The following is a 19,115-nucleotide window of genomic DNA, read 5'->3' as shown; positions in this document are numbered from 1 at the left end:
AAATACAATAATCTGTAGCAGCCGGGATTAAAAGTAGAACGGACACCTTGGCGTCAACGAAAGAGCTACTGTGTAGACAGTGATGTCATTTCTACTGATTTCTGGTATTTAAAATCTCAACGCGATAACACTTAACAGGAAACTTAATCCTTTTGGGTGGTAAAAAAAAATCAATCTTATTCAAGTCGTTTGAGAATTGTTTTTGGCCTCATTTGCCTAGACCTGGCATGGTGCCTTTATGATAACGCCAAGAGTTTATTCTACCCAAACCTGACTTGATTTCTACCACTAACTTCCAGTATATTAAAAAAAAAAAAAAAAAACAAATGAATTGAAGGAAAAAAAGATGAAAAATATAATAAAAAAATCTAAAGACACATATATACTTTAAATTTACTAGTATATAGGAGAATTTATATATTAAATTGAATTTTTATATATTTATATACTATATTATTTAGAATTTTTTTTATGGTGGTTTTGCCTGGCAGCTTTACGTCTCTATATACGCGTTAAAAAAATACGGTGTGAAAAAACAACGATGATGTCCTCCTAGAAAAAATTTGCGATATACATATGTATACATATTCATATGCATATTTAAATATATATATTCATTTATGCTTTAAAAATAACCTTATATAAAATAACCTGATTTATTAAAATATATATTTTTTTTAATTTACCCTTTTAGGTCAATTTTTTTATATATTTTTTCAAGTGGATTTGTATTTATATTGACAATAGGGTCTGTAAATTTTATTTTTTTATAACTACTATTATTGTATAGACTGATTGAATACAATTATATTTTTTGATTGTAAAATTTAATTAGTTAGGTATTTGATTATTCAATGATTAATTAATTTATATATTATATTTTATTATTTTGTGACCGTGAAATTTTATTTTAAAATACAATTAATATTTATTATAATGGAGTAAAATATATATTTTCAAATTTAGCAGCATTGAAAAAAGCATTTTTTGCGTTATTTTATTGCAATACTTTTAAAAACTTGATGGACCTCAAGTATTTGAATATCAGTGGTAAATTAAAATTGATTCCAATAATAAATAGTATTTTTTTTTATTACAAAAAAGTTTCTAATCTTCTTAACCATAATTAGTTCATAGTTATTGTTAATATGCTTATGTGATTCAGAATAGCTAAAAAACAAAATTTATCTATCAATATATTACTTTTGAGATTTAAAAAATTTATATTTCAGGTAAAATTTTAATTAATTTATAAAACAAAATATCACAAAATTAATATTGTTATGAAGTTGATAGATTTGAATTATTTATTTCTTCAATTCATAAGTATTTGATATGTAAATTTTTTTTACAGTTTTTGTTATCAATATTTTATAATATTACAAAAGGCAACAAGTGCGAATCTTTCTCTCAGCTAAGCTTACACGTACTGCTTTTTCGAAAATAGCTTCCAGGCCTTGTTCTGTGAATGCTGAACATTCCATATATTTGACTGCTCCAATTTCTTTAGCCATTGCAAGACCCTGCAAATATTATAATAAACATGACATAGATATACATATGAATAATATCAATTATATAAGAGAATATTAAATAGAAATAAAATTATTAAATAATTTACCTGTGGATAAGTTATTGGTGCAAGTTTTTTATCTTTTAATTTTTCAATAGTTTCTTTATCTTCACGTAAATCGAGTTTTGTACCAACAAGTATTATTGGTGTTGCTGGACAATGATGACGTACTTCTGGATACCATTTAGCTTTAACATTTTCAAAACTTGCTGGATCAACAAGTGAAAAACAAATAAGCAATACATCGGTTTTTATATACACAAGTCGTTTGAAGCTATGGTAATCTGTTTCTTCAGTTGTATCCCATAAACCAAGGTGTAATGGTTTTTCATCAACCATAACAGTTACTACACAAGTTTCAATCGAAGGAGGTATATATTCACTACATAATGAATATTGATCATTTTTTGAGTATTTTAACAGCAGACTTGTTTTACCTACACCACTGAAATAAATAACATAATACGTATTAGTCATCAAATATATATTTCTTACACAAGTACATACACACACATTTAAATCAAATCTAAAATTTAATCAATGTATTGATAATTAATATTTTAATACTTGAAAAAACTTTCTTTTTTTTCCCCAACTCACAAATAAAAATAAATATCAATGTTAATAATATTAAATAAATAAATTCAACAAAATAAACAAATAAATTAACCGCAAAAAAATTTAATAAATACCACGCCCGAATAGACAAAAATAAAAAAAATAAAAAAAAAAAACAGCTTGGTCTCTGTCAACTGATAAACACTCGTGTTCACATTTTTTTCCTTTTTTTTATTTCAATTAAATACATAATATCATCATCAAAAGAGTCCGATAAATAAAATTAAAAAAATATTTTCCATACTGTTTTTATTTTTCAACAATCAATCATAAAATAACAACAGCATTAAACAAAATATAAAAAATATTAAACCAATACCACATATGTAGATAATATTCTCCATTAAATTTTTATGAAATATAAAATAATTAAAATAAATATATTACTCACCTATCACCAACAACGATACAGTCACTCCACTGCATCTTATCATCAATAAATTTCCGTCTCCACGTGTTAGAAAAATCCGGTGTGAAAGAACAACCCTGATGTCCATTTATCAATAGATCAGACTATAATATATATAATATTTATATAATAATATATATACTTGTATTTCTGTGTATTATTAACTATACGCATATGTGTCTGTAGGTATTTTTTTTTATCTTTCTTTTTTTACTTTTTTTTATTTTTTATCTTTTTTTTTTTTTAGTCATTTGTATTTAATTTAAATTACACAAAAAGTTTATTTAATGGCTCAAGTAAATTAAAAGTAAAAAACTTTGAAGTTTTAAAAGTTGTCGTATATCATAAATAAATATAAATATTTATTTGTATTTAAAAATATTTTTTAAAACATTCAATGATTGTCAATATTACTTTTGCAACTTGCTATAATTAAGCAACACATAAAAAATAATAAATTAATAATGATATTTTAATTCAAATAAAACAACAAAAATTAATTATTACAAATAAAATAAAACTACTATCTATATAATGAACACACAAAATAATGCTTCAAAGAAAAATTATTCACTGAAAATACAGAAAATTTAATTACGAAGTAATTATATATAAAATTTTTTATTGCAGTAGTACAAAATAATATAAATAAAAATTGAATTTAATAAAATTATTTTATATAAAATTAAAGAATTCAATCAAATGCGATAATATTTGTAAAGAGTATTTTAAATTGCATTTGGAAGGATGATAATTCCTTTAAGATTTGTATGAAAATAAAAATCCCGAAGATTGCAAATCAACGGTATTTTCAAACTAGATAAAAAGAAATGCAAAAAATTATTGTACAAACATTAAATGACAATTTTTTTTTTTTTTAAGAGTCCTCGTAGATAAGAGAAAAAGCCAAAACGAAATAAAAAAAAAAAATATTAATAAAGAGATAATAAAATATACGCATTTACAGTTGAAAAATAATTTTAAAAAATTGACTGCCTGATGTCCTGAGTAATATTATTAATACACACGTATTTTTTTAATATATGTATATTCATTCGGTTGGTGTCGCACTATAGATAAAGAAAATAAAAATTTATTTTTAACTAAATTATCAGAGTTTAATATGCCCAAATTCGGTTATCACTGACGCACATAGAACAAAATTATTAATTTTTACTAGTTCCTAGAATATATTTTAAGAAAAATAAAAATATCGGAAATTCCCAAAAAAAAAAAAATATATATTTTTGATAAAATGGTCAAAAAAGAATGAGGTCGTGCGTCAATGGCCGTTAATCTATCTCAGTTTATGATTGAGTGTTTTTTATTTTAAAACATGTTGTTGAATTTTGTCATTAACCCATAAATTGCTTTTGTGTTATCAAATTATAATTTTTTAAATTGATAAAAATTAAAAATAGTATATTGACACAAAAAAATTTTCAATAAAAAAATTAATTAATTATTGTTATTTATGTAGAATATTTATAAAAGTTTTTTTTTTTCAATAAACAAATATATATATTTTTTTTAAATAATAGGTGTATTCTTTCATGGCGGATTTTCTGGCGGATTTCCACCTCCACTGCATGTCCCTTCTTTTTTTTATCCCTTCTTTGAACGCTTGAGCATAAATAGTTAAGAAGGGAAGCTCAAACGCTAGGAGAGGTGGAAATCCGCCGTGAAAGAATATACCTGATATACCTAGGGAAAGAACCGAAAGAACTCACCTACAGTCGAAAACCAGCGTGACGACAACACACAAGAAAGCCGAGTAAGTTGAGAGAGTGAAAAAAAAAGAAATATTAATTAATTAATTAGTTAATATTATTAAACTCCAAAAAAAAGTAAAAGAAAAAACAAAAACGAAAGACGATCAAGTGATTTTTTTTTGCAAGAGTGTGTTAGTGTTATAAAAAAAAAAAAAAACTTGTTAAACAATAGTTACTAAATTTATCATTATTTGTTGAAGATACTAAGTTGAGACGATGGCAAATTTATCGAGTGGGTGTTCAGCCGCTGTTGCGATCGTAGTACTACTACATCTAGGTGAGTGATGCCGACGATCATGAAAATTTATATAAATTATTATTTTTATTTTATTGTGAAAATACTTGTCCTTTGTAATGAAGTCATATGAGTTTTATTATTATCATATTTTTTCCAACAAACAAAATTTAAATTGGAAAAAGTATCAATACATTGTTAAATTATAAACAACATCAGGATCAATAAAATATAATTTATTTTCTTCGTATTCAACTATTTTCTTGACCTTCGATTAACTGTAAACTCCCCCAGGTACCAAAAATTAAAAAAAAAAAAAAGTAAAATTTTACATTATCATTATGATCATATTTATGAAAAATTATAAAACCAATTTTCCATCTGGAAAATTTATTATTATTGTTATTACTTTTGCACCTGTTGTTAATTCTATAATCCAAGCCCTGAAAAAAATAAAAATTTATACTTATTGGCTTGACTTTTTCAGAGAAAAAGCGGTATCCCAGCTGTGTAAAAGCTAAACATGGATGCTAAATTTGCTGTTTAAATTTTCCCGCTCCAATGCGCTGTTGCCAGAGCCTCAATACTCGTTTTTATAAAATTGCTAAAAATCGTGTTTTTAGCTTATATTTTTATTAATTACGTGAGATTTAGTTTTACAAGCCCATTTCATCCTGATATCAAAAAATTCCTTATTTTTTTTTTTATAATCTATTAGTTTTTGGGATAGATGAGACCAAAACAAGTATTATTGGCAAGTTATACCTTAAAGCGTCATCTGCAATATATGATCAAGTCTCTGGCCAATGAACCTTTCATTTTATATTTATTTATTTATTTCTTTTTCGAAATGTATATACACTGTATAGCTGTTTGCGTAAATTTATGATGATAATATGACGGTATACATCACAAAGTTAGTAATCAAACTGTATGACTGTTTATATCTTGATGTATTATTTCTTGGTAACAGATTAGAGCGCAACAGTTTTCAAATATGTCTGTCGGGCTCGTTAGGACTTTTTCTTCTTGAATGCATTTCATATAGAGCCATTGAATTTTAAAGGTGTCTTGCAAAACAAAGGGTGTAGAATTTCAATATGTGCAGTTCACAAATTCACACATAAATACACATATTTATAAGCAATTTAATTTTATTTCATTTCTAAATATAGTCAACCGGTATTTCACTTTTTTCTCCCATTGAATTCCACTCTTATCTTTGTTTCCATTATTTTCTGGATGATAAATAAAATGTTATCCCACGTTTTGTTTTTTTTTAAAAAAAAGAAGATGAGTAACAACTCATTTTACGTCAATTGGTATTTTTGAATTAAAAACAAACGTTTTAATTTAACAAAATTATAATATATGATTTAAAATAAAATAAAACAACATATCAACAACATCAAAGAAATTTTAATTAATATATTATAAATAGAATTATTTATTTTGTAAAATAATATAAAAAATATATTTTTTAAATTAATTATTAAATTTATCATTTGAAATAGTTTAAATATTTTATATTTTTTATTTACATTTAATTTGATTAATGCTAAATATTACAAACTGTCATGTGTGTGTGTTGATATTAATATAGTTAATTGCCATTTCTTGTTGATGATAATCATGAGTGTGTCATGCCCCAAGTCCATCATCAAAAAATTCATTTTGTGTTGTGTGTAAATATCATCATCAGTAGTTTCACGTCATATAGACAATTTTGCTTGTGAATAAGACTAAGCCCTTGGCACCCTTTGCATTTTGTGTATTTCATTTGATTTTTTAAAACAACCAAATTCACTTGTCAAACACTGTAAACCATATTGGTAATAATTTATTTATTTATTTATTTATTTATTTATTTATCATTACAGCAACTATCAATGCAGAGCTGGTTATTCTACCAGATGGTGATGTCCAATCAAAACCAACTGGAACTGCAATTATGTTAACATGCATAGCCAAAGTTGAAAATACTAAATTAATTAGTAATATGGAATGGAGAGATCCATATGATCGTGTTGTTGGTCCCATCAAGTAAGTTCCATCTATAATTAATTATAAATATTTTTTAAAAATAATTATAAAGTTTATTTATCAATTATAAATAATTTTACATTATAACTAAAATTATTTATTTAAACACAGAATGACTCAAACAATTTACTATTGATAAAAACACTTGCAAATTTTTTTTTTTTTTAAATTATTTACTGCACATAATGTTTACGATTTTTTTCCAATTTTTTGTTTTTTGCACACAGTCTCGTCGTGTTGCCGATCGAAAGACGAGTATATAACACAAAAAAAAAAAAAAAAAACAGTAACATTTTTAAAACAAAGACTTTTTTTTTTTTTTTTAAATTCATTCTGTTATTTTTTCATTCGTGTTTGTGTCTCATCAAATTATTCTCTATTTCCAATTTAAATAAAAATCATTCTTCTAGTCAATTTAATTATCTATGCATCATCATTGTCATATAATATTAATGATTTATTATTTCATGAGTTGCTTGAAAAATAATTTACATGATGATCTAGATATTTTTATTTATTTATATACATATATTAATAATAATAAAAAAAAAAATAACAATGCAAAAATTCTAACAACACATTCCACCACATTAGGTCAATGAATAAAGGAGGAGACAATACAGATATGTATACAGAATCACAAAATGGAATTTTAGAACTTGTATTCAATTCATTGAAAGCTGATCAAGCTGGTAGATATGTTTGTACAGCAACATATGCCAACAATGAGCCATTATCAAAATCTGTAAAAATTGAAATTGTTGGTAAGTCTAGAAAACATTTTTGTATAAAATAAATTTAAATATATATTTATTATAAATTATTAATAATATATAAATTATTATTACAGATCCAATAACATTTACATATGCACCAATATATCAATATCCAATAATAAATGAAGAATATACAATTCAATGTCAAGTTACAGCAAGACCACCACCAATAGTAACATGGTATCGTGATGATGTACCAATATTATCAGATGGAAATCAATATGTCGTTGAAACTCATGGTTTGAAAATATTTAAAGTTCAACAAAGTCATGAAGGTGTTTATAGATGTCGTGCATCAGTACCTGAAACTGGTTCATTTTTTGATAGAATAATTAATGTTGAAGTACATAAAAGTTTGGAAGGTAAAAAGAAAAAAAAAACAAATTTATTTTATTCAACTCAATATCATACCATTCACCGCCAACTATTCACCTTAAATAATCAAATTCACACTTAAATTAATCAACAAATGTATTTTATTTTATTTCATTTTAAGCTCTCAATTTTATAATTTGTAATTTAATCAATCTCACTAATTGTCTTAACGAATTTTTTTTCATTTACAATTATAAATATATAATTATTTTTTTCATAATAAAAAAAAATGCATCAAGCTATTGAAAATCGTCAGCAATCAGCATCGTTGACTTGTACTTTTGGCAATGTTGCATGATTCACACTCATTATTATATATTAATTAAAAAAACAAATATCATTTTATAAATCTTAAGGGATTTCGTCGATTTTTTTCCGAATATGAGAATGCTTTGAAATTTATACAATAGATTCTTGAAATACTAATACATTTTATGTAATTTTTTGGTAATTGTTTGGAAGCTCTTTATTTTTTTATTAATTTTCAAAGTTGACAACTTTTAACATGGGCTCTTATGGAGAATGCGATTTTTGTCAAAAAAAAGTCCATTAAAATACCAATATCTCTAATCGACAATATGACATCGTGAAAAAAAAACTATCGGGTTGTAAAATGAGACAAAACAAAATGTATAGAAAAAAAATAAAAGAGGTTTGGAGCTTAGTTTTTTTACAATTAATAATTAAGGTATGGAAAAATTGATTTTTATGAGGAATTATTGAAAAATCACTAGAGACCTCTTGCGGATGACTTTGAGAAATACAATATTTCTATGAGTGCGAAAAAGACAAAAAAACACAGGAAAAATGTTGTCTCACTCTTCGTTTTAAAAAATCGACGAAATCCCTTAAATGTACGAAAAATACAATTGGTGTTTTATGTGAGCATGAACTGTGTCATCATTTTATCATTTTACTTACAATTGCACATTAAATATAATGAATTTTTTTTTTTTTTTTTTTATAATTATTATTAATCAATGGAAAATAAATTAATTGTTTTATTAATATTTTTTTCAGAGAAGAGAAAGAACCATTAAGAGAAGAAAAAAAAATAACACCAATTATTGATACTGGCTTGAGGCGAGAAACATCAAAAACATTTGATGGCAAATGTTCTGTTTCAAATACTGGCTTTGTTGGTAAAGTCTTAGCTGTCTAGATATTCTTCTGGCGTATTAGATTGTAAATTATTTCATTTTTCCACATAAATAATGACAATTGTTGTTAAAAAAAAAAAAGTAAAAATAGTATATTTTTATGTTACTAGGAACAGTGGTAATAATGTGTGAATTTCCAAAAAGCGCACTACCCCTCTTATGCTTCGGAAATTCACACATTATTCCCACTGCCCTTGTAACATAAAATAATGTGCAAAAAGTGTCATTAAAAAAGCCTGGTGTTTGGCTTAATGAATGCGTTTAATGACAAAAAAAAAAAAAAATTTAAATAATAATACTAATTTATATTTTTTTTGTTTTTTTTATTTTATTTTTTTAAACATTAACAATGCCAACGAAAAAAGATCGTGGTACAACATCAAGTTTAGCTCTAATTGTCATATCCTAAAAAATACTTAATATTTTATTTGTCTAATTTTTTTATTCTATTTTCATCAGGAGTTTTTAAAACAAATTTATTTTATTCAACTCAATATCATACTCATTATTATTAAAAAAAAAAACTATTAATATATTCTTAAATCATTATATACAATCAAACACGTACATAGAACATTTTTTTTTTTTTTTTTGTTTACTGAAAAAATTATTAATAAGAATAAACTTTATGAAAAATTACAATTGATTGGATACAAAATTTAAAATATCAAATTTCATTATTACGAATTAAAAAAAAAAAAAAAATTACGTATATAATTTCAATGTTGTATACGATACTTCAAAGAGATTAAAATAATTTTTTAAGTACTAAGCAACTAAATTATTTAACATTAATAATTAATCAAATATCTTAGGTTTTTATAAAGTTAAAAATAATAATTGAACATTTCGATTGTCTAACATAATGATATTTGAATAATTATTCATTTTAAATAAATGTGTGTGTGAGAGTTACATTGACTGATGTATTTTTTAATTTTTTTTAGTAAACAAAAAAAAAAATGTTCTATGTACGTGTTTGATTGTATATGATGATTTAAGAATATATTAATAGTTTTTTTTTTTTAATAATAATGAGTATGATATTGAGTTGAATAAAATAAATTTGTTTTTTTTTTTCTTTTTACCTTCCAAGCTTGGCATATTTTTTATCGACTGGTTTTTCCTTTGATCTTTTGCAGAAATAAAATATAACTCCTGATGAAAATAGAATAAAAAAATTAGACAAATAAAATATTAAGTATTTTTTAGGATAAATTTTAACATACCAATTTTTAAGAAATAACAACATATGATTTCAATTTTGAACAGAGTGCATTTGTGGATTTTACTAATCTACAGATATTGATCAATACTTTTTTAATTGATAGAGAGAACGTTTACAAGCATTTACAAAAAACTTATCACATTGTTTTTTTTCTTTTTTTCTATTTTTACTTTTTTTTCTCTTTTTGTCATTAAACGCATTCATTAAGCCAAACACCAGGCTTTTTTAATGACACTTTTTGCACATTATATAATAATTTTTACTTGTATATTTTTCATGCTCAATACTAATTAACTTTTTATCAATAAAAAGTCAGCTGACAATAATAATTTGTGCAAAAAATGTTATTAAAAATTTTACATTTCCATGTTTAAATTTTTTTTTTATTTCGTTTTTTTTATTAATTATTATTTAAGTATACTATGCATAAATATTAAGATATTTATTATCGTCAATAAGACATAAAACGATTTTAAAAAAAAATAATAATGAACTAACTATATATAGTTAAAAAGATTAGAAACTTTTTTGTAATAAAAAAAAATACTATTTATTATTGGAATCAAATTTAATTTACCACTGATATTCAAATACTCGAGGTCCATCAAGTTTTTAAAAGTATTGCAATAAAATAACGCAAAAAATGCTTTTTTCAATGCTGCTAAATTTGAAAATATATATTTTACTCCATTAAAATAAATATTAATTGTATTTCAAAATAAAATTTCACGGTCATAATAATAAAATATAATATAAATTAATTAATCATTGATAAATCAAATACCTAACTAATTAAATTTTACAATCAAAAAATATAATTGTATTTAATCAGTCTATACAATAATAGTAGTCATAAAAAAATAAAATTTACAGACCCTATTGTCAATATAAATACAAATTCACTTGAAAAAATATATAAAAAAATTGACCTAAAAGGGTAAATTAAAAAAAATATATATTTTAATAAATCAGGTCATTTTATATCAGGTTATTTTTAAAGCATAAATTTTATTTGAATAATTTTTAAAAGACAAAGATGAACATAATTTTATTGAAACTACAAAAATGAAGTAATTGAATTGTTAATAATTAATAATTATTAAAATAAAAAACACTGTTCATTTTTAATAATATTATATGAAGTAGATTCATTGTAAGTTTGCTGTTTCATATTTTTTAAAATTAATTTTTTATCATCGTCTGTTAGACTAAATTTATTATCTTCAATATTGAGCAAATCAATCTTCGTTAAATTAGTGAAAACTTCGGGTTTTAATTCATGGAGATTATTTGATTGTAAACATAAACCTTCCAGCTTTTGATTTTTATGGAAAATATAAGTTGGAAGATCTGTCAAATTATTATTACGAATATCTAAAACTCTAAGATTGACCAAGTCATCGAAAATATTAGATTCCGCTTCATCAAGTATTCCTTGTGGAAGAGTTGTTAAATTATTATTATTAATAAATAAATATTTAAGTTTGTGTAAATTATGAAAGGTATTAAGCTCTAGACTGGTCAGTTTATTTGATGATAAATCCAACGAATTAAGAGACTTTAATCCAATGAATATATCTTGTGGAAGAGATGTTAAATCATTATTACCAATATCTAAATCGATAAGATGGATCAACTTATTGAAAATATTAGAAGGAAGACTTGTCAGTTCGTTGGATCGCAAATGTAAAACTGTTAAAGATTTCAATTCATTAAATAATTCATGTTCAAGGGATGCTAAGTTATTATTTGTGATGTATAAATAAGTGAGTTTAGACAAGCTATTAAAAATATCATAATCAAGACTTGTCAGTTTATTTGATGATAAACGCAACGATTCTAGAGACTGTAATTTATTAAATATTCCTTGTGGAAGAGATGTTAAATTATTATCACTAATATCTAAATCAGTGAGACTGGACAAGCCATGAAAAGTATCATTTTCCAGACTTGACAGTTTGTTTGAATATAATTCCAAAGAAATTAGAGATATCAATCCATTGAATACTCCTTGTGGGAGTAATGTTAAATTATTATCACTGATATCTAAATTAGTAAGATTGGACAAGCCATGAAAAGTATTATTTTCAATACTTGACAGTTTGTTTGAATATAATTCCAAAGAAATTAGAGATATCAATCCATTGAATATTCCTTGTGGAAGAGATGTTAAATTATTATCACTGATATCTAGAGTTTTAAGGTTGGACAAGCCATGAAAAGTATTATTTTCAATACTTGACAGTTTGTTTGAATATAATTCCAAAGAAATTATAGATATCAATCCATTGAATATTCCTTGTGGAAGAGATGTTAAATTATTATCACTGATATCTAGAGTTTCAAGATTGGACAAGCTATTAAAAGTATTATTTTCAAGACTCGACAGTTTATTTACTGACAAATCCAACAATTTTAGAGACTTTAATCCTTTGAATATTCCTTGTGGAAGAGATGTTAAACTATTCTCTTTGATATATAAAAAGTTTAGATAGGTCAATCCATCAAATATTCCTTGTGGTAAAGATGTTAAACCCCTGTAAGATAAATCTATTCCGTAGGTTGAAGAATCGTTACAAACATTCTTCATATAAAATACAGAAGATGTATTACAAAAGTATTTTCCGTACGTTGTTGCTGAAACATACATTTAATTATATTAATTAAAAATGAAAATAAGAAAAAAAAAAATATTTGCTTATTATAATCAAAGTTGAAATAAAAAATATAACTTACTTTCAATTGTTGATTGGTTATTCATGTCATTTTTCTGTACGATGCTGTCTTCAGCTTCTGAATTATTTGTTTGGATTGGCAACAATTTAAATGCTCCCTAAAATAATCATGTACTTATAAATTAAAATGAATTTATTTAAAATTTTTTTAAAATTTCAAATTTAAGTTAATAATAAAATTTAATGAAATTTTTTTGAAATTTAATATTCTGCTAAATTAAATAAAAATTTTATTTTATTTATTTATTTATTTATTATTATTTTAAATGTCTATAAATTATAAAACTGTTATTTGTTAATTAAAAAAAAAAAAAAAAAATATACAGACGCGGCAAGGATTTGACCCAGGATTTTCACGTGAAATTTTAAGATGCTGTGATACTAATGGTTTTTCTTTAAATAACGGTAAAGAAGAATGTCAGTGTTTAACTTGCCGAAACTAGGAAAAATTGTAAAGCTTTGTGGCCTGGAGGATTAAGGGGATTAGGGCAATTACCCAGAAAAAAAAAACGACTCTGGTTTCATGGTAAATATCACAGCACCTCAAAATTTTACGTGAAAATCCTTGTCGAGGTATTGCAAGACGCTGCACCGAAATTTATTATACAAGTAAATTTTATTTAGCTTCAATACATGCACTAATTGAGATGATGCTTAAAGAATTTTTATTTCTACTGGATATACATTTTATGCATCTAATTATTATACCTTTATATTTTTTTTTAAAATATGAAATATATATGCGCTTCAGCATCTTGAAATTTCACGTGAAAATCCTTGTCGAGGTATTGCTAGACTGTTTACCGAAATTTATATTATTCAAGTAATTTCTATTTAGCTTCAATACATGCACTTGACATGATGCCAAAATAATTTCTATTTCGACTGCATAAAAAATGTATACATCTAATTATTATACCCTTTATATTTTTTTTAAAGATAAACTATATGCACAATCAGTTTTATAATTAAATTTTCAAATAATTCTAACTCACCCCAATGGGACAAATAATTAAGACAGCTTCAGTAATTATGAAAATCGTAATATAGGTAAACTTCTTCATCCTTGTAGTGATCGTTCCGTAATTTAATAATCAATATCTAAATCACTCTGAACGAACGTAAATGACAAATCTCAACAGTGGTCAGTTGGTCAGTGGTCACTTGGTCAGTATGAAAAAAAATCGAAAATCATGAAAATCACGCATGCGTTGTGCAATGTGTAATGGTGCCCAACGAAAAACAAGATATTTTCTACCTTACCAATTAACAAAAACGCCAATTTCCCGCCAATTCATAGCTTTTTTTTTTTCTTTGTGCGTTGCAGGTCTTGATTGTTGATCTTGATACTCTTAATACTAATAATCATAATACTCATAATACTTTAACTTCTCTTCGACAATGTATTGAAATGAAAACAAAACACTTGCTCATTAATCAATATCGAAATAAAAAAGGTCATTATATTTCGATACACATCTGTTTCCAGATTTTCTATTTTGATTGGCCAAGTTATTTCCACGCTCTCTTTGAAATTTTTACAATAAAAAATCCATTACAAATAAATGCAGTAAAATTATTCTTATTCAGTCTATTTCGAAATATTTTTTCTAATGATATATTGAAAATATTTTTTGTAATTTTTTTTACACACCCACACATCTATATGCAAATCGATTTGTTCTATTTAATTTTCAATTGTTTATTATTAAAATAGACAGTCAATTATATAATAATGGCTTGATAAATAAAAGTGTTGAAGTCAAGTTAAATAGTTATTTTATAATTTTCTGGGTTTTAAATTTATATTAAACTTTGATTGTAAGACTTTGTTAAATTTATTATAAAATAATTTACCTATAAAATACTATAACAAATTAACTCAACCTCTAACTTTTGAGTCTTTTTGCTATTTTTTCAGCACGAAATAATGTCAATATGTTTTAAAAAATATTATTATATTAAATGAGTAATCGTAATCAAATAAAAAAAAAAAATCCAGGCCTTATTATTGTCCATATAAATATAAATCCATATGTAAAAAAATGTATAAGAAATATCTAAAAGGATAAATTTAAAAAACTATAAATTTTATTGAATTAGGTAATAATTATAGGGTATATTTTTAAAGCATAAATTTTATTTGAATAATTTTTAAATGACAAAGATGAACATAATTTTTAATTAAGGTACAAAAATATTCAGAGAAAGTAATTAAATTGTTAATCATAATAATTATAATACAAAAGGCACGGTTTATTTTTAATAATATCATATGAAATAGATTCATCGTAATTTTTAAGTTTCATATTTTTTAAAATTAATTTTTTATCATCATCTGTTAGACTAAATTTATTATCTTCAATATTGAGCAGCCGAAGAATCAACATATCAAAGAAAACTTCAGGCTTTAATTTAGTGAAATTATTTGATTGTAAACATAAAGAAGACAGAAACATATTTTCATTAAAAATCTCAATTGGAAGATTTGTCAAATTATTATTATGAATATCTAAAATTTCAAGGTATCTCAACCTATTGAAAATATCAGGCTGAAGACTTGTCAGTCTGTTGGATGCCAAATTTATAAAAAATAAATCTGGCAATTCATCGAATATTCCTTGTGGAAGAGATGTTAAATAATTGTTACTGATAGATAAAATTTTAAGACTGTCTGCTCCAACAAAGATATCAGCCTCTAGACTGGTCAGTTTATTTGTATCTAATGACAACCGACGTAGAGATAATCCACTGAATATATCTCGTGGAAGATATGTTAAATTATTATTACTAATATCTAAATAATCAAGATGAATCAACTTATTGAAAATATTAGAAGAAAGACTTGTCAGTTGGTTGTATTCCAAATGTAAAACTTTTAAAGATTTTAATTTATTAAATACTTTAGGTTCAAGAGATGCTAAGTTATTATTTTTGATGTTTAAATATTGCAGTTTGTATAAGCTATTAAAAATATCAGAATCAAGACTTGTCAGTTTATTTGATGACAAATCCAACTTGATTAGAGATGTCAATCCATTGAATACTCTTTGTGGGAGTAATGTTAAATTATTATCAATGATATCTAAATTAATAAGATTGGACAAGCCATAAAAAGTATTCTTTTCAAGACTTGACAATTTGTTAGAATCTAATTTTAAAGTAGTTAAAGATTTCAATTCATTGAATATTCCTTGTGGAAGAGATGTTAAATTATTATTACTGATAGATAAATATTCCAGTTTAGATAAGCTATTGAAAAGATTACTTTCAAGACTGGTCAGTTTGTTTGAATCTAATAATAAAATAGTTAGAGATGTCAATTCTTTAAAAATATCTTGTGGAAAATGTGTGAGATTATTATTCCTGATTGCTAAATATTTTAGTTTAGATAAACTATTGAAAGTGTTAGGTTCCAGACTGGTCAGTTCAGTTGAAACTATTTCCAAAAGAGTTAGAGATACCAATCCTTTGAATATATCTTGTGGAAGATGTGATATATTATTGCCCTCAATTGCTAATTCTGTCAGCTTTAACAAGCTATTTGAAGTATTAGGCTCCAGGCTGGTCAATTGGTTTGAACGTATTTCCGAATAAATTAGAGAGAGTAATTTATTGGATACTTCGTTTGGGAGAGATTTTAAAATTGTGCTCGTATATTTAATTCCCACGGTTGAAGGATCGTTACAAACATCTTTCATGTAAAATACAGAAGATGTATTACAAAAGTATTTTTCGTATGTTGTTGCTGAAATATACATTTAATTATATCAATTAAAAATGAAAATAAGAAAAAAAAAAATATTTGCTTATTATAATCAAAGTTGAAATAATAAATATAACTTACTTTCAATTGTTGATTGGTTATTCATGTCATTTTTCTGTACGATGATGTCTTCAGCTTCTGAATTATTTGTTTGGGTTGGCAAAAATTTCGATTCTCCCTGAAATAATTATATACTTATCAATTTTAATTTCAAGTTAATAATAAATTTTAATGAAATTTCTTAAAATTTAATATTTTTTTAAATTAAATAAAAATTATATTTTTGTTTATTCATTTATTATTATTATTTTAAATATTTGTAACTATATATTGTTTAATTTGAAAAAACGAAAAAATTCGAGCGTGACAAAGATTTGAATTCAGGATTTTCACGTGAAATTTTAAGATGCTGTGATACTAATGGTTTTTTTTTTCTAAATAACGGTAAAGAAGAATGTCAGTGTTTAACTTGCCGAAACTAGGAAAAATTGAAAAGCTTTTGTGACCTAGAGGATTAAGGAGATGAGGGCAATTACCCAGAAAGGAAAACGACTCTGGTTTCATGGTAAATATCACAGCATCTCAAAATTTTACGTGAAAATCTTTGTCGAGGTATTGCAAGACGCTGCACCGAAATTTATTATACAAGTAAATTTTATTTAGCTTCAATACATGCACTAATTGAGATGATGCTTAAAGAATTTCTATTTCGACTCGATACACATTTTATGCATCTAATTATTATACTTTTATATTTTTTTTTTAACTATAAAATATATATGCGCTTCAGCATCTCGAAATTTCACGTGAAAATCCTTGTCGAGGTATTGCTAGACTGTCTATCGAAATTTATATTATTCAAGTAATTTCTATTTAGCTTCAATACATGCACTTGACATGATGCCAAAAGAATTTCTATTTCGACCGCATAAAAAATTTATACATCTAATTATTATACCCTTTATATTTTTTTTAAATATAAACTATATGCACAATCAGTTTGATAATTAAATTTTCAAATAATTCTATAACTCACCCCAATGGGACAAATAATTAAGACAGCTGCAGTAATTATAACAATTGTTATATAGGTAAACTTCTTCATCCTTGTAGTGATTTATCACAAATAATAATCAATACTTAAATCACCCTGAACAAACGTATATGACATATGACAAATCTCAATAGTGGTCAGTTGGTCACAGTTGGTCACTTGGTCAGTATAAAAAAAAATCCAAAATCATGCAAAATCACGCATGCGTTGTGCAATATGTAACGTCACCCAATCCCAAAAAAAAAGGTATTTTCTACCTTACCAATTAACGAAAACGCCAATTTCCCGCCAATTCATATAGCGCTTTTTTTTTTTTATCTTGATACCCATAATATTTTTTTGTATCATTATCATTTATCATTAATTAATCTACTCATTTATTATGAAAACTAAATTGATAATTGAATTTAATAACAAAAAAAAAAAAAACTATTACTATTATAAAAATCGTTATAAAATCTATCTTAAAATTTGGTTAATATACATAATTATTTTATTTTTTTAAAATAATTTTAAATAATAATCTATTTATTTAACAAGTTCTTTGATAGAAAAAAAAAGAAAAGGAAATAATAATAACTCCTATTTGCTGATACCCACGTGATAAATGTAAGCCCGATTTGTTTAGTTGGAATTTTTCTTTTTGAATCACACTGAATAATAATAATAAAATAATTGCTATTATTATTGTTATTTGTCCTATATAAATTATATAATTATTTATTTGTAAAAAGTTGATTGTCGATGTTATTCTAACAATGACTAATAATAAAAAAAAAACCATTTAATTTAAGACAGCCGTTGTTGGTGATGGATGAGTAATATTTTCAAGTCAAGTATAGTGTAAATTATTATTTATTTTGTAAGATATCAATACTTTTATTCCATTATTTAAGAATAATAAATTAAATTAGTGAATATTTATTATTGGAAGTTTAATAAAAAGATGAAAAATATGGTCATTTGATAATTATTTCATATTTCTTTCATTTGATCAATGTTAAATTTGTGTTGATTAAAATTTTATGAGTGAAACATGTTTGAATCCTTCTATCCCGCACCACTGTTCACGTATATTCCGAATAATTTTATACTCATTTATTATTATGTAAACTTAGTTATTACCAAATTTGGTATGTCAATTAAATACTCAAATGAGAAAAAAAAAAAAAAAATTAGTCATAGATAAAAAATACAAATGACTAAAAATAAAAAAAAGATAAAAAAAGTAAAGAAGTATAAAAAGAAAAGATAAAAAAAAAATACCTACAGACACGTATGCATATATATATATTGTTAATTGCGGCGCGTCGGATCCATCAAAGTATATATATATATATTTTGATGTTAACTACTGCTGGATTAACATCA

General features: G+C 24.1%; 3 protein-coding genes across 3 annotated transcripts; 1 reads left to right on the top strand and 2 right to left on the bottom strand.

Annotated features, from left to right (window-relative positions):
- Window positions 1-1,379: 1,379 nt before the first annotated feature.
- LOC122850639 (ras-related protein Rac1-like) lies at window positions 1,380-2,617 on the bottom strand. The gene is made up of 3 exons (XM_044149770.1): window positions 2,583-2,617; window positions 1,622-2,018; window positions 1,380-1,523 (listed from the first exon to the last, which is right to left on the bottom strand). The coding sequence occupies exons 1-3, from the start codon at window positions 2,615-2,617 to the stop codon at window positions 1,380-1,382; spliced, it is 576 nt and encodes a 191-aa protein (XP_044005705.1).
- Window positions 2,618-4,349: 1,732 nt separating this feature from the next.
- LOC122849600 (fasciclin-2-like) lies at window positions 4,350-8,968 on the top strand. The gene is made up of 6 exons (XM_044148366.1): window positions 4,350-4,374; window positions 4,573-4,649; window positions 6,488-6,650; window positions 7,245-7,414; window positions 7,501-7,788; window positions 8,822-8,968. Exons 2-6 carry the CDS (start codon window positions 4,589-4,591, stop codon window positions 8,839-8,841), a joined length of 702 nt encoding a protein of 233 aa, XP_044004301.1. The 5' UTR covers window positions 4,350-4,374; window positions 4,573-4,588; the 3' UTR covers window positions 8,842-8,968.
- Window positions 8,969-10,045: 1,077 nt separating this feature from the next.
- LOC122850637 (leucine-rich repeat-containing protein 15-like) lies at window positions 10,046-17,795 on the bottom strand. Its single transcript, XM_044149769.1, has 6 exons — window positions 17,727-17,795; window positions 16,772-16,868; window positions 16,617-16,672; window positions 12,926-13,022; window positions 11,498-12,826; window positions 10,046-10,119 (listed from the first exon to the last, which is right to left on the bottom strand). The coding sequence occupies exons 1-6, from the start codon at window positions 17,793-17,795 to the stop codon at window positions 10,046-10,048; spliced, it is 1,722 nt and encodes a 573-aa protein (XP_044005704.1).
- Window positions 17,796-19,115: the final 1,320 nt, after the last annotated feature.

This window comes from Aphidius gifuensis, linkage group LG2, assembly GCF_014905175.1.
Source record: "Aphidius gifuensis isolate YNYX2018 linkage group LG2, ASM1490517v1, whole genome shotgun sequence".
Classification (NCBI taxonomy): Eukaryota; Metazoa; Arthropoda; class Insecta; order Hymenoptera; family Braconidae; genus Aphidius; species Aphidius gifuensis.
Note: the sequence above shows the minus strand (reverse complement) of the source record. Positions and strands in the feature narration are given on the sequence as shown.

Coding starts and splice junctions, on each gene's coding strand:
- LOC122850639 (XM_044149770.1), bottom strand. CDS start 2,617: ATGCAGTGGAGTGACTGTATCGTTGTTGGTGATAG. Junction 2,019..2,582: donor TGTATCGTTGTTGGTGATAG/GTGAGTAATATA, acceptor TATTTATTTCAG/TGGTGTAGGTAAAACAAGTC. Junction 1,524..1,621: donor CACCAATAACTTATCCACAG/GTAAATTATTTA, acceptor TAATATTTGCAG/GGTCTTGCAATGGCTAAAGA.
- LOC122849600 (XM_044148366.1), top strand. CDS start 4,589: ATGGCAAATTTATCGAGTGGGTGTTCAGCCGCTGTTGCGATCGTAGTA. Junction 4,650..6,487: donor CGTAGTACTACTACATCTAG/GTGAGTGATGCC, acceptor TTATCATTACAG/CAACTATCAATGCAGAGCTG. Junction 7,415..7,500: donor TGTAAAAATTGAAATTGTTG/GTAAGTCTAGAA, acceptor TTATTATTACAG/ATCCAATAACATTTACATAT.
- LOC122850637 (XM_044149769.1), bottom strand. CDS start 17,795: ATGAAGAAGTTTACCTATATAACAATTGTTATAATTACTGCAGCTGTC. Junction 12,827..12,925: donor TAACCAATCAACAATTGAAA/GTAAGTTATATT, acceptor TGTATGTTTCAG/CAACAACGTACGGAAAATAC. Junction 10,120..11,497: donor TAAAAATCAAAAGCTGGAAG/GTTTATGTTTAC, acceptor TATTTTCATCAG/GAGTTATATTTTATTTCTGC.